We start from the raw sequence: 15,792 nt of genomic DNA on the forward strand, positions 1-15,792 counted from the left end.
TCTTATTACAACAGGGTGGTTGTTTCTTAAAAAATTACATCTTAGAGCTGCAGGAAAGAGAGGTGAAAGCATCATACAGAAAAGGAACACTTTGGTCTGAAATGCAAATGCTTCCTCTCCAGTTTCCTGACATCTAACCCACCCTTGCCCCGCAGACCAGCCACACACCTTCCCTATGCAGCCTCTACAGCGACTTGCTGCCTGGCCAAGGCGCTTGACTTACGAACCCACAAGACAACCCTGGGCAATGGAAAAGTTACCCAGGCCTCCCCACAACCTGACCAGTCTGCTTCCCTTTCTTGAGATGATAGCTTGCTGTGAAACCAAAAATCCCTGAAAAGCAGACCATGCCTTAAAAGCTACGTCCAAATGCCTGAGATGGAGAGTGCTACATTTGCAATGGAATCAAGACCTCACCTACCACTGGCAGCAAGGGAGAAGATCACTAGTCTGTTGGACAAAACGTGGGGAAAAAAAAAAAAAGATCAGGTTGGGGAACCGAAAACAAAATACTTCCTTTGCTACAGCTCCACAGTATAGCTCCTGGAGCTATTTTATAAACAAAATAAAGAAACCCCTAAAGCCCACCCCACATGACTCCAGTCAGCAGCATACTGGACTTTCACAGACTAAAGGTGAAGACCAGAGGAAGCAACAGCAGACAGACCAAGTTTGCTTGAGAGAGAGAGGTGGGGGGTGGCTACAGCCTTCCCGGTGGCCATTTGGGCTGAGAAACTCACTGCCGACACTTTCCTGTTGTCTGGCCCCAACAGTTTCATAAACAGAGGCACAAATGAAAATAAACCTCCTCCTTAACCAAAATGCTGGCACCTGCCTGGGTGGCAGAGGGAGATGGCTGTCAGGAGGAGCCAGGGTTAGCATGCGGTACTTCAAATTAAGCAGCTTTACAAAGTGAGCTACAGCAAGCAGGAATGAGGAACAGTCACGAAAACAACACACACACAAAAAAGAGAGAGGTTAATTCAGGCTACTGGGCTCCTGCGACTCTTTTCCTTCACATTTTTCTAAGAGCTTTGCAAAGAATCAGCTTCTCTAAAAACAGAGAGTGTTTATGTGAAGTGAGATGATTGTTTACATTTAAAGTTATTGGCAATATCCAATAGCTTTAAACACACACAATGGGGCAGTTATACTGCATTTCCAACAGGCTGAGAGGCATCTGCTACAAACAATAAGGTATTTTGGAGCCAGAGCCCCTATGCTTGTCAGGATGAAGGCAACTGCTCCATGCGAAAGGTGGGAGAGAAAGAACAGGGTACAGAAAATATGAAACAAAAATATATATATAAAGGGGGGAAAAAGTGAAAGAAACACAAGGAGAACAGAAGAGCATCTGCTTCAAAGAAAATGGGAATGAAGTTACCCTGTCTCACAGGGGAGGACAGGAGCTTGAATTTTACCTGAGATGTCCCACAAGTGAAAAAGGCAAAAAACAGTTGTTAAAAACAAAAGCTGTGGAGTGGGGACTCACAAGAACACAGTTGATTTGTGAAAAAGTTCAGAGCATTCAGGTCTTCCTCACCTAAAAAAAACCCCTGCACTGGCTTAAACACACGTATATTTGTTAGCTACCAGGTTAGTTGCAGTGATGGAATCTCTTGTAGACTCTGCAAATCTTATGAAGCTAAACAGCTTACTCTAGTCTTAGTTTGAGTGCTATGCTCAAGAAAAGCAAAAAGTTATTAATAATGAGAATAGAAAGGAAATGAGACAAGTAAACTTAAAAGAAACTATTTTATCCTATTTTATCCCACATACTCATACAGAGACAAAAGAAATCTCATTTAGAAGGATCCAGAAAAAGACTATTCTCACTTCAATGAAACAATATCTAGAGTTGCAATAGTAAATAATAATACACTTGAGAAAAATTTTGGAAGGAAGAAAAGTCCTTTCCATGCTTTTGGAACTGCAGGGATACAGGATAAGGAGGACAACAGATACATTTCTAATTAGTAAGAGTTGTGGGGGGTGCCAATGCACACATCATCCTAGAAATGCAATATGTCATATCAGTTTGCTCCTTTAAGTCATCATCTTACACTGTCCCTTGGTCAATACTAAGCTGTAGGACCAAGCAGGCTGGGCTTCAGGCTACAGACTAAGTTTTGTATTTCTTATGCAATATTTCAAAACTAAATGTGTCCCACACATGCACGCAGTCTCCTCAAACCATTTGAGTTCTCCCCCCTCCACCCCCGCCACATTCTTTTCGTGTGACTTCAGAAGAGAAGTAACACTTTCAGCCCCAAAGTTCTTTTAAAATTCACCTCCTGTTCAACTACTGACAGTTTTGAATTCAGTGACAAATATGCTGGCTAGCAACTCGGCTACAGGAGAGAAAGAAAACCCCACAAAGAGGTGGAACGTAAGAACAAAGGAGGAGGACAAAAGCTCCCCCTTCTCCCAATTTGTCTGCCCACATACCAAAGATCAAAAGAGCTCTGAGAAGCCTGTGCATAATCTACATACTTTGTGACCTTATTACAATCAAATTCCCCGCAGGCACGGCCGCTGTGTATATATGCACACACTGTAAATACACAAGCGGGTCGGTGGATGTTTGCCAAGTCATTTGCTCCATGCACTGAGTTTGCTTACTTTTAACAATGCTGAGGCCAAAGAAGTGAGGCTCTTTAATCTTCACTAAATCACAAACTTGCTGAAAGAGCTCCTGTCCAGTGGCTTTGACCTGAAAGAAACAACCAATCCAACATTACAGATGGCTCACACACCTGGATGGAGCAATTCTCCTTTCTTACATTGGCCAATGCATTTTTGGGAATCATAGTGAAAAACAACCACCAACCAAGAAAACCCCCACACCACAGAACAAGCTTTGTTTTCAGTATTATTACTATTATCACAGAACAATAATCAACGTGTCATTCTCCTTCCTTCACAGTGCAAAGTAGCTCAGCTCAGTAAGACATGAACACAAAGTTTCCTATCTACTAGCACCTTTGTATAAGAATTTGGAGGGCTGCTGGAGCCGTAGTTTTGTACAGTACTGACCAGGCTATTTATAGGTGCTCTTATAAAAAAAGCGTATTTGTAACTACAGAAATGAAAATACTACTGTCTTACAGATTTTTTTTTTTTTTTTGAGAGGTTAATAGAATAAAATAAAAACAAAAAAGAAACACTTCATTCAGGAGAGCTGAAAACAAAAGTACACAAACAAACCCAAGACTGCATGGCTTGAGCAGAAACAGCTCCTGGGTTAGAGAGGAGATTGCTCTCTACCACACACAGAAGAGCTTGTTCTGTCCCCTGCTGACTTCTGGTCACACAGCAATTAACATCTTCATCTTCTGAAGCTGCCACCAGCGGCCTATAAGCTCTTGCCCGTTTCCATGCCACATGGAGACCTGCCCGTCCTGTTGCCCCCCATAACGCCACGCATGCACCAAGGAAGCACTGGGGAAGCAGAGGTACCAGCACATGCTCCCGCAGGGGACCAGGGGCTGGGGAGCATTTGCCAGGGGCACAGGGCAGGACGGAGCCACAGCACCATGGCACAGCTACTGAATGCACTTTCCTAGGAGGGCAGCTTGGGGCATAGGCTCCCCCAGCAAGAGTGTGATTCTGGCTATCTGTATGTGCAGACCTGGATGCATACCATGGTTGGAAATTTTCCCCACTGTATATCTCCCACCTACAGCCTCACTTGCCCTTGCCCCATCAAACCACCCCCCAGAGCACAGCCCATCAGGCACAAACAAAAAATCACAGAATCACAGAATCGACTGGGTTGGAAAAGACCTCAGAGATCATTGAGTCCAACCCTTGGTCCAACTCTAGTCTGTTTACTAGATCATGGCACTAAGTGCCATGTCCAACCTCACTTTAAAAACCTGCAGGGACGGTGAGTCCACCACCTCCCTGGGCAGGCCATTCCAATGCCTGACCACTCTCTCTGTAAAGAATATCTTTCTAATATCCAGCCTAAATTTCCCCTGGCAGAGTTTAAGCCCATGCCCCCTTGTCCTATTACTGACTGCCTGGGAGAAGAGACCAATCCCCACCTGGCTATAACTTCCCTTCAGGTAGTTATAGAGAGTGATGAGGTCACCTCTAAGCCTCCTCTTCTCCAGACTAAACAACCCCAGCTCCCTCAGCCTCTCCCCATAGGTCTTATGTTCAAGTCCCTTCACTAGTCGTGTTGCTCTTCTCTGGACCCGCTCCAGCACTTCAATGTCTTTCCTGAACTGAGGAGCCCAGAACTGAACACAGTACTCCAGGTGTGGACTCACCAATGCAGAGTACAGGGGAAGGATCACTTCCCTTGTCCTGCTGACCACGCTATTTTTGATACAGGACAGGATACCATTGGCCTTCTTGGCCACCTGGACACACTGATTGCTCATGATGAGCTTCCTGTCAATTAGTACCCCCAGGTCCTTTTCTGTCTGACTGCTCTCCAGCCACTCTGCGCCCAGCCTGTAGTGCTGCAGGGGGTTGTTGTGACCAAAGTGCAGCACCCGGCACTTGGCCTTAATGAACTTCATCCCATTGGAATCAGCCCATTTTTCCAGTCTATCCAGATCCCTCTGCAGAGCCCTCCTGCCTTCCAGCAGGTTCCTCAAACCCCAACCCTCAGAGAATGGAGGATGAGATTTTAGCAAGAGCAGATGGGGAGAGCAGAACAAAACAAACACAGACAACCTCAGCCCAGCCCAAAGTGGTACCAGCTGCAAAATGGGACAGAACCTCTGGATTTTGTTACACCGCTGCTGGATGATGCAGATGAGCAGAAGCAGCCTTCCTGAGAGGGGACAGTGCAGCACTAGCTTCACAGCAGCAAAGATGATGGGGCAGAAGCCAAGAAGAGAACTTTCCTACAAACTAATCACCACCATCAAACTAATCGCCACCATAACTCTGCAAACCCTTTTAGCACAGGCATGCCACACCCCCCAGAAACTGGCTATGCTCCCCTCCCTGCCCCAGGATGTAGCATGTCACTAGACATGGACAATGGGAAACTGGAGGTCATTTAAGTACTCATTTTCTTCTACTTGACAAGGCATCACTAGCCAGCCACTTGCTATCTTTTTATCGGGAACTTTGAAACCTGTGCCACACCAATACACACGTGTGCATGTACCTGCTTTGGGAGGGGAGGAGGTAGTGCACAGTTCTGGTAAGATCCAAAACCACATCAGGGTCTTATTATGGGTCTCTGTGTGAGACTACGCCCTTACAATCTCACACCTAAATGCAGCATTTGCTCAGCTGCTGAGAAAAAGCAGCTGGAAAGGAAAGGTGAACACAGATCTGCCTCCTTTCTCAAGGAACCAAACTCTTAGCATGTTCTCCTACCTGGGAAGGACTCACTAAGGAAGAAGTGACCTGCCTCTAGCCAGAATGGTTATGTGCATACAAGAGTCACTGGCAGCACAAGACTCTATGTAAAAGCTATCCTATTAGATAAATTTTGTAAGTGACATGCTTTCACTCCTAAGGGAAGAAAAACCTGCTTTAAGATACTTAGTTCCAGGGAACCAAACACTTCAGTGTTTTCTGACACTCAGCTCTAAAGCACTGATTTAATCAGATTTCTTGCACAGCAAGTATGTGAGCTACCACCTTGTCCATTCTACTTTTGGCATTTCTCTTCTGTATCAAGTTTTACTCCCAGCCTTCAAGGCTATGCAATACTGATTACACTTGCAATCAGTGCTCCCTCCTGCCCTCCCCTCTGCTCACAGCAACCAACATTTCCCTTTGCGTTTTTCATCTGTGCTCTTCTCTTCAGACTTTCCTCCCTTCGCGTATGGTTCCTGTGCCAAGCTCCATCCCAGACACGCCATGAATCATTCCTTCCCCTGATACTCAGCCTTGCCCCATGTCAGACTCAGGCCTTCTTTACACGTGAAATCTAATCCAAAGTGAAGTTGAGTGCAAGTTTACAGAAGGTAACTGCTACTCCAGGGTCATTGTGTCTGCAAATATACACACATATTGGTTACCTATCTCTATTTTTCTCTTGGTCCTTATGCTTTAAAATATCAGCTCTCTTGCCTACAGAACTGAAAGACTTCAGATCTACTGTTGCCATTCACCAACACACAGGACCTCACTGGACTTCCTCCCCTCCAAAAATTTCTCCTTACGCTTCCACCCTTTCTCCAGCAGCTACGCAAGGAGCAGCATCTGCTGTGGCTTCTCCTGACCTACCCAAGCACAGGCAGGGTGGCTGCCTGCCTGCTCTGCTCCCTTCACTGGCAGCCAGACCTTTGCTAGCATGGGTCTCTCTCCTTCATTCAGCTGCTACCATCCCAGAAAAATTTCAGAAATCTAGTAATAAATACTAGTTCATACTGATCAGCAGGTTCAAAATTATGAGGGAGATAAGCCACGATGCTGGTAGATAACAAAACTGAACAAACTGGATACTATTCCAAGATCTTTGGTGCAATCAATACAGGTTTTAGTTGCACCATTCTCACTCACAGCCTGCTTGGGCTTCCGAGTGCTCATCCTCCATCTCCCCGATGAGGCTGCCTGGAGCAAGGCAAGCTGCTTTGTATCATGCTTTCATGTCCAGCCTCCCCAGCAGAAACCCTCCACTTCACCTCACCATCCTCAGGGCAGCTGGTGAGCTGCAAAACCCACTAGTCCTCTGCACTGCTCAGTTTCTCATCATGTTCACAGTCAGTCCCAGGAAGACAGTTTTCCTCCTCATCATCCCCTCAAATCCATCTATGCATCCAGAAAGGTGGACACCAAAGTAACAGATACCCAGTTATGGGGGAAGAGACTTTAAAATGGCTCCTGCTCTTCTGTCTTCAACAACACTTTATGTGAAGAACGTAAGACAAACCCATTTTAAAGATCAGGCTTCAATCTACATGTGACCACATAAAACACATATAGGTAAATTCTTATCTGGAAGGGTGGAATTTATATGGGAGGGAAGAAAAAGGAATTACCTGCATAAACAATGTGCTTATCACAGGAAGGATCTATAATTTATTCTGCTGGAAAGATAATGATTCCTGCCTACCTCACTGAGCTGCAAGCTTGTTTAGTATTTGCATTCCACACTGAAGAGGTTAAAAGGCTTTGGAAATACTAAGTAGTAGCATTATTATTCTAATAAATGCACAAGTATCATCTGTGGTTGTGCTAATTAAATATGGGTTCTACCAACATCATTAGAAAATTATTGCCTTGATGTTCTTTTTTTTTTTAAAAAAAAAAAAAGTCTCCAGATGCAAAGTCTTAATTTTTGTTGTTGTTTTGAAGGGGTGTTGTGGTAAAGGCAGAAGCCAAATGAAAAGCTGGTTTTGGTGACTTGCCCAGCTCTAACAGGTCATGTTTCACTCTTTATGCAATTAGGACAAAACTGTGCAGTGCGGTCTCATGTTTTGGCCCAGGCAGCTATTCCCTTTCACACGCAGGCATCTCCACATACATATTTTCATAACTTCCCAGCTACTAAAGCAAGGAGTAGCATAAGTGAGGAGGGAAAATGTCTTTAGAAGAGCTACCAAGGGGTGGCGTGGCAGAGACCCCTCTGCAGGATGAGCTGCTGATGCTTAGGGTGGTGTGACTCTTTGGAGGGGCAGCAAGCAAGAACATGGGCGACAAAGCACCTTCCCTCCATACCTGCCAGCATTCAATGCGAAAGACCATTTCTTAGGCTTATTAAGCTGCAGTAGCATAGGGGCGCCTCATGGTAAGGTTTTAAATACAGGTTATAGCTATTGGTGCCTGCCCAGGTAAGCACATACAGGGCAGCCCCAGCTCCCACCCCTGCCCAGATGGCTGAGTGGAGGCAAAGGCTTCTCCTGGCCATGCACCCAGGGGCCCTCATGCCCCACTGATCAGCTTCTTGGGAAACCTTGCTCCCCCAAACCTGGGGGGAGCCACATACCAGGACCAAAGCTGGAGGACCAAGACCAGAAACCGTTTCAGCGGTCTCTGGTTCAGCCAGAGCCCGCCTTACACCAGGTCAAACCAAATGGTAATGACTGAGCCCACTCATGCCTCCAGCTCCACTTCCCCCACCAAGAAGGACACCCCTGTTCCAGGGAGGATAAACTGCAGGTATCCATGTTTTATTATACCATATGTTCTAAGTGCTGCCTAAACTTAATACGGCAGAGCATGACCCAGTGGTGGAGGCACAGCCATTTGCCCAGCTCAGGCACCGGATACAGCAAGGAGTGGTGACGGCATCAGTCCTGACACCTGCCCTCCAGCTCCCCATCACACCTTCCCCACAGCAGGGCTGGCTCCACTATCTTCAATCTTCAGCCTCCCTGATAAAAGCTATAAGACGGTGAGATTTAGGGTCAGTTGCAACAGACCATTACCCCAGCCTGTGCACCTGCCACCAAGAACTTAATTAAATGATCATTTTGTGGCTTGCACAAAAGCCAGCAGATTGCAAAAGCCTTCTGGAGAAGTACCTGGGCTGGGTTTGAACTGGTGACCTAGAAGAGCACCCCACATTTTGCTCTTAAAGCTCTCTTGGGTCCAGGCATTGTGGCTGTTTCAGTTAACGATGCCACACTTAAGCACAGCAGGTAGGAAAATTCCTACATGGATTTTGAAGATTAGCATGCATGCTTTCAAAAGCCACTGTTTCAGCCAAGTGCTTAAAAATAACAGTTCACCTCAACTGTCCTCTCCCCCTCCCCATCCCAGAGTGGGGAGGCGAGGGGGCAAACCACCACAACAAACCAAAACCAAAGAAACAACTCCCTAGCCCACACGTGAGTGAGCACACACACTGACAAGAGAGCACTTGAGGCTAGCTTGTCGCCTGAACTTGAAGTGCCTCTGTCAGCTCAGTTTCTCACAAGTTCAAGGTGCAGCCCGCGTTGCACAAAGAGGCACCGCACCGTGTTGGACACTGTGCCATGCTGGGCTGCCAGCCGATCCAGCTCTGCTGTCACTCATGAACACACACTTAAGGCATTTGAAGCAGTGATCAAAGAAATGAAGTGACTTACCTCTAGGTTTTTTTTTTTGTGTAAAAGTACTCAAAGAAAGGAGAAAAACGCTCAATGGCTGTTTACTCTGCCTTAGAGTCTTTGAAGGGATCTGCAGACTATCAAAACTAGAAATAGCTAAAATGCCATTGAAATGGTCATGTGTTGGGCATGTTTGCTACATCATCAAGGTATTTCAGGTTCAATTCTTAAAAAATTGCTAACTATTAGGGGCAAAAACACTGAGAAAGTATAAACAGAGGAATAACAAGAGAAAAGGAGCAGAGGGGATCCCTGGATATCCAAAAACACAACAGGAACTTTCAAGGAACTCTGCATATGAGCTGAAGCTGCCCAATTGAAAAATGGAACACCAAATACCCTAAGCTGACTAACAGCCTTTTGGTCAGCAGACCAGCACCAGGTTTTGGGGAGAACAAAGGGAGCGAACAGAACAGAACTGCAGCAGCAGCCCCGACACTGCAACCTCCCGAGCACTCACCCCCACGTCAAGGCTGAGCTGCTCCCGGGTGGGCAGGAACACACAGACGCTCCGGCTCTCCGGCTGCATCCTGCTGGTCAGCAGCACCCTGCTCATGGTGGGCAGCTCCGCGGGGGCCAGGGTCTCCTCTCCAGGCAGGATTCAGGCTCCCTTCATCCCACGCACCTGCCGAGAAGGTGAGAGCATCAGTGTCGTGCTCCTGCTGGCGCTGGGAGCAGCCTGCAGCACGTTTGATGGGATGTTTTCCTCCTTGCTGTTTAAAAAAAGCAAACTTATCAATTTTACAGCACCACGGACAATGTTTCCACCAGCACTGCAGCACAAACCGGGCAGAGTCAACCTTTAAATAGCCCATGAGTCCCAGGAGAGTGCCATAAAGCAATCAGGTCACCTTAGAATAACAAACCAAACTCAAAGTTTCAAGATGCATGTAAGTGACAAGGCAGATGAGACCATGGGCTGCTTCCCAAAAACACCCATGAGGGAGGGGAGGAGAGTAACCTGTCCTTCAACTGGGTACCTCACTCCTGCCCAAAGTGGCGCTTTCACTGAGCCATCAGCAGGTGTTGTCACTGCAGCGGATTTATTCTGAGCCGTCTTTCCCCTCTCTCTGCTCCTAGTCCCTGGGAAACTGCTGAACCCAAATCCTCTACACCTCCACTCAAAGGAGGAGGTGGAAACACAAACTCACAAGGTCGAGCTGCTGTTTTGTACCTTTTGCGAGATAAGCACTTCCAGCCCTCTTCTGAGGGCTAAGCCCAAGCTGCATGAGCATCTTAGAGCTGAAGTTACAATAATCACAGAATCACACACAGAATCACAGAATGTCGGGGATTGGAAGGGATCTCAAAAGATCATCTAGTCCAGTCCCCCTGCCAGAGCAGGAACACTTGAGATGAGGTTACACAGGAATGTGTCCAGGCGCGTTTTGAATGTCTCCAGAGTAGGAGACTCCATAAACCCCCTGGGCAGCCTATTCCAGTGTTCTGTTACCCTTACTGAGAAGAATAACAGAAATAAGAGACAGAAATTCAATTTATGCCCCAAAACACAGTAGCAAACATCATCTTCACATTATAGCTAGGCTAGACACACCTTCCTCAACAGTTTGTGATGTTTTATTTACAGCCCTTTGCCTCAACACTCTCCAGGGCAAGGAAGCATCCCACAGCACCTGCTGAATCTGGAAGCAAGAGTAGAGGCTCCTTGTAGGTTAGGGATGAACGCCAGCAGAGACCTGAACTGGCAGGACAGCAACCAGTTATAGGACCTGCTCCATCCCTGCACAAGATTTGATGCAACCCTGGCTGCCCCAAAGTCACCCCAGCACGACTCCCTTTGGCCAGCAACACCCACGTACCCCAGCAAGGGCAGCCAAATGTACCAGCTCTGGCAGCGCTGCCCTTTCCCACCACCTGCACACAGCACTTCTGTGAGGGATAAGCTGAGAAGGGACATGCGGGCTCCTCCTCCAACCTCCAAAAAGGATGAGGGATCATAACCAGCAAAGCAGCAGGTCATGTTACACTAACACATGACGTACATACATATATGTACGCACAGATGTGTGCATTACATGCAAGTTTGAAAAGCATTTAGTATTTAAAATCATGTTTGTCCTTTGTGGGAGATGAGAGAAGCAAGCCGTCACAAGAAAACAAAGTACAGTACAGAAAAACAAATTTAGATTCACCCTCCTTTCAATTCTGTGTTCAAACATTATAGTTTATTTTTAATCAAAGAAAAGAAAACAGATCTATAAGTGTCCTTTTACAAGTGCAAAAACTGCTCCACACACCACCTTCCCTGAGCCAGCATATACAACACTTTTTAATAAAGCATTTTTTGATACAAGTTATTTATGTACAGCACCCCTTATGAGACAGAAGTACAAAAAAATTGCATTTATTGTATTAATTAAAAGAGGGAGTTATTAATGGCTTTTTTTTTTTTTTTTGCAAAAATCAGAATTTAATTCAACAAGAACTAGGAGTTTTAAAAAGAAGATTGCTCTAAATTATAACCAAGCAAGAAAGACACAGTTGACTTCCTGGGTCAGGTGAAAGCTTCTATTAAATGATATATTAAGAGAAAAACTGTGATTTATCCTCTCTCTTATCAATATAATTATAGTGATGAGCTCTCTTTAGCTCCAGGCTACACACTATTAACAGATGTATATAAATTACAGATGTCTACAGAATGACTCAAGGGCAACAGGTCACCATTATTATTGCCAACTGATGTCATATGCACCATAAACTTTATCAACAGCATGAAGACCTAGGAGTATGAGCTCAGGCTTTCCAACATAAGGAGGTTTGTCTTAATTACCAAGCCACTGCCCCAGCTGGTGCACATTCACACTCGCAAGGGGAGATCATATCCAGTGAAGATGTTCACGCAGCTCATAACAGAACTGAAAACAGGACAAAGTAGTGTAAAAAAACACGTAAAAAACACGTGTACGCAGTTTTCTGTGGATAACAGAGGAAACTATATCCCACTCTCCCATAGCCTGTATAAAACAAGGTTTCTGGAAAGCTTTTCCTCTGGTCTCATACCTGGTTTGTCCATTTGAATTTTAAAGAGAACAACTGTGGGCCCTGGGAGCAAGGAAATGAGAAATACGAGGGAGATTTTTTTCTTCTTACGTTTTAAAACAAATGAGCTTGTGGACCCCGTCACAGCAGGTAAGAGGTTAAAGAAGAAACGTCCTTAATCTGAAGGGTGAGGTCAAACACAAGCCCAGCTCAGCCTTCCCTTCTTTAGAGGTATGTTAGGATGTGATAAAACATAATGAATCATTAACTTGCTAGGATTGCATGTACACCTTTTTTTTAAAAAAAAAAAAAAAAGTTGTGAGCCAAGAGTAACTGCCCAATGAAAACAAGTTGCCAGAAGGAATGCTCTTACTTACACATACACAATTTCAGACTGCCCATATGCCATTCTTTTGTTTACCACAGATTCCAACCTCTTAACCTCAATTAAACCCTAAAAGCTCCGGCAAACACACTGCAGATGAATTAATAAAAGCTGAAGTCAATCATTGGCCTCTGGGACACCCTACAGGTTGTTTGTTTTTGTTGTATTTTTTTCTTAAATAACATGACTTCATGTTTCAGCTCACAGAGAAGTACATTTTGAGATGTGATTGCTTGGTCAAAGTCCTTGCAGTCTATCAATGAAACTATCAAAGGTGCTATTTATTTGTATTCTTCTGGTATCAGTCCGGAGACTTATCAGTGCCTAGAACGATGGTACAGCTTATTTAGCAGAATTTATTTTACCTAAACACATGCACCACAGCTTTGGAAAAACTTGCCTGTCATTGATTTTGAGACTCCTCTGATTAAACAGCTCAAACACAGCCCTAAAAATTCATTAAGAAAAACCCTAATAATTCCCCTCCTCTCTCCATGGCCCCATGAGCTGCCTCCCAGCACCAGAGCAGAACCTCAGCATTCACTGGGTCAAGGCAGGAATTGCTGAGGTTTGCCCCAGCAAGAGGGCAATAGTGGCAGGGAAATCCAAGGGAGGAGGAGGAGGCTGTTTGCTTTGGATGTCAGCAGCATGGCCAGGTAAACCACCTCACACAGCCCACGTACACAACAAGGGTGCAAGGATGACTTGTCATTGCTGGATCTGGGGCCATGCCACAGCCAGCCTATCCAGAAGCAAGTCACATCCAAACAGCATGTTGGTTCAAGTCGCTTTATGAGCACAAGTGTATTTTACACATCAGTTCTAAGACCACAGTGAATTGAGTCCTAATCCTGATTTCTGCCTCTATGTACTGCCGCAACCACTTGTCAAGGCAATAAAGCAAACTCAAAACAGCAAAACAGAAGTCCTCTATCGAGAAAAAAGCACGAGGAATTTTGTGCTGCTCTCAAAAAAACTGGAAAGATGTTTTGTTAGGTTTATTACAGGAAAATATCTTAGGAAAGCTGGTTTTGCTAGAGCTGACAGAAAATTAGCATTGAGCATCTTTCAGATGAAACCTTACCAGAGTAGCCCTAAGGAGTCCTATCAAAAAAATGTCCAGAAACGTTAAGACTCTTCTTAATGCTCTCCAGACATTACCCAGAGATGTCTTAGGCTCCTAAGACAACTAGACTCCTAGGCTGCAGTTTCACAATCAGCTTAAGCAGCTTTAATCAAGGCAGCCCTGCAGCAAGACAGACAGACAGACAACTGCCAGGAAACAAACCTGCCTTTGGCAGCAACCCACACCTGGGCTGCCTCATACTGATGACGAAACATGGCCTTAAAACTGAGAACCCCCCCTCAACTACCAGTTATTTTGTCCTCTCAGAGGCAAACCAGTAGGACACTTGTACTATCTGCAAAGCAGAGTAATAAAAAGCCTGAGTGAGTAAAAGATATAATTAAGGCATATATTAGCCTTTCCCAGCAACTTTAAGATCCCAAACACATCTCCTTTCACTACCGCCTGAGATGATAGAAGTTTTTCTGGAAAGACGCATCAATCAGGAGGGAGGGAAACACAGTTGCTTGTCAGGGCAGAAAGCAAGACTGGCTGCGGATGATGTGAAAAGTGTCACCTGCAACCAACAGCCAGGACAACTAGGTCACATCCTGCAGCCGGTTCCCAGAAGGTCATTGACTTCTCAAACATATCTGTCTCACCATCACTCCAGGACTAGCAAACACATCCAAGGGTAAGAATGCCACAAGGAGGCAAGGTCCTGAATTGAGCGTCCACATACTGCTTTTGGGAAACAACACACACCTGCCTTCGGACACCAAGTGCCCCTTAATAGGAAGCGCCACTGATTCAGGAACACCAAGACACCTCCCAGCCACTTGGGTGCTCTAAAGGACTGGATCCCCAAACCAAAGCAGCTTGGCCACAGGGCAGGTGCACCACTGGCAGCAAAGACAACTGGCTGTCAGTCCACAGCAGCAGGAGATCCAACGGCAGCAGCAGGCCTCAGGCATCAGCTGGCAAGTCCTCTCACAGAGATGGGATGTGGGCCTGGCTCCCACCTTTCCTTTGGGATTTTTCAAAAGATACAATGGGAGATGCCTCCAAAAACTCCAGGGCTGCGCAGCTCTAGCAGACTTAGTCATTGCCCTGTACCTTTTGAGACAGATGGAGAAATTGAGCATTGAGCATTGGTGCTAGATGTCCACTGACATCCTTTATTATTTTCCTTCTGTACAAGCAGCACTCCCTGGTGACAGCAAGCTTTAACAACAGACAGAAAAATGCTTTCTTGTTAGTCTTCATCGTAGGATTAGACACAGTTCTTACTTAAGCATGACTGCCCACACTCCACCTTGGTGCTGTAAAGTTTCCCTGCCTCAGGTCGAGCAGCACCAGTGAGCGCTAGAACACGAAACGTGCTCTTGAGTTTGTAACTCTTCTGCTCCACACCTCCTGTAATGCAGCCAGTGGGCTCAGGAAGACGGGGCCTCCCAAAATTCCCTGGAACACCCATTCCTAACCTCATACCACACTGTTACGCTATTCTGCCTGTAGCCCGCCCTAGTCTTCATGCTCAAAGATGAGGGACAGTTCTCCTACCCATGGATGATGCAGCATCCTCTGGTAGCCAAGTGAAAGTAACACATGTTCTTGGCACGCATCAGTCCTTACCACTGTGAATTAGTCCCCAAGAGGAGGAAGAAGTCTTAGCTGAGGACAGAGCACCAAAGGAGGTGCTTTGATAGCACATGGAAGCTCAACAGCAGGGCAACAGTGGTAGGACCATGCAAAGTGGCTGCCACACTTCCATCCTGCTTTCCCATGGGATGAAAAAAGCTCCTCAGCAGCTTGCTCCCAATGAGGAGAGTCCAGCGTGAATCATCTGGGCTTCATCCTTCTCTGAAACCAAAACTGAATTCAGGAGCCTTTTGAGAGAAACAGACAATGATCATTAAAGGCTCCAGGCCAAAAGGCATGAATTAAGCTGACAGGGACTATGCCTTTCCATCACTTCAAAGTGATGGAAGGTGCCTTTGAATTTTTGTATACAAAAAAAACATGCAGCCTTTTAAAATACATTATTGTATCAGAAGCATATGCAAAACTTAGCAGTGTACATACTTTAAACAATACCCAAACAATAAAGTCTGAAGCTAGAGCATGCAATTCCTTTCCAGCGTGCCTTTTTCTTGGGGGAAAAACATCCTTTTGCAACACAGGAAGAACAATGGATCAACTGATCCTGCCTCTTCAGTGACTGGTAAAAGTAGTAGCGTGTACCCTGTCACATCTGACTACCAACACAAAGTTTCTCATTACAATGTATTTGTTTACTTCTGCATAATCTACTACTGGACCTGTTT

At 45.6% G+C, this 15,792-nt stretch overlaps 1 protein-coding gene across 1 annotated transcript in view; it reads right to left on the reverse strand.

Moving 5' to 3' along the window:
- Window positions 1-9,567, reverse strand: part of FRMD1 (FERM domain containing 1) — a gene marked incomplete at both ends in the record, with an annotated part of 31,397 nt that extends 21,830 nt beyond the window's left edge. Inside the window, 2 exons of the mRNA XM_080341153.1 lie at window positions 2,623-2,713; window positions 9,472-9,567. Of these exons, the coding sequence (XP_080197279.1) occupies window positions 2,623-2,713; window positions 9,472-9,567 (187 nt within the window). The remainder of the gene's footprint in view (window positions 1-2,622; window positions 2,714-9,471) is intronic.
- Window positions 9,568-15,792: the final 6,225 nt, after the last annotated feature.

This window comes from Nesoenas mayeri (assembly GCF_963082525.1).
Source record: "Nesoenas mayeri genome assembly, chromosome: 3".
NCBI classification, from domain to species: Eukaryota; Metazoa; Chordata; class Aves; order Columbiformes; family Columbidae; genus Nesoenas; species Nesoenas mayeri.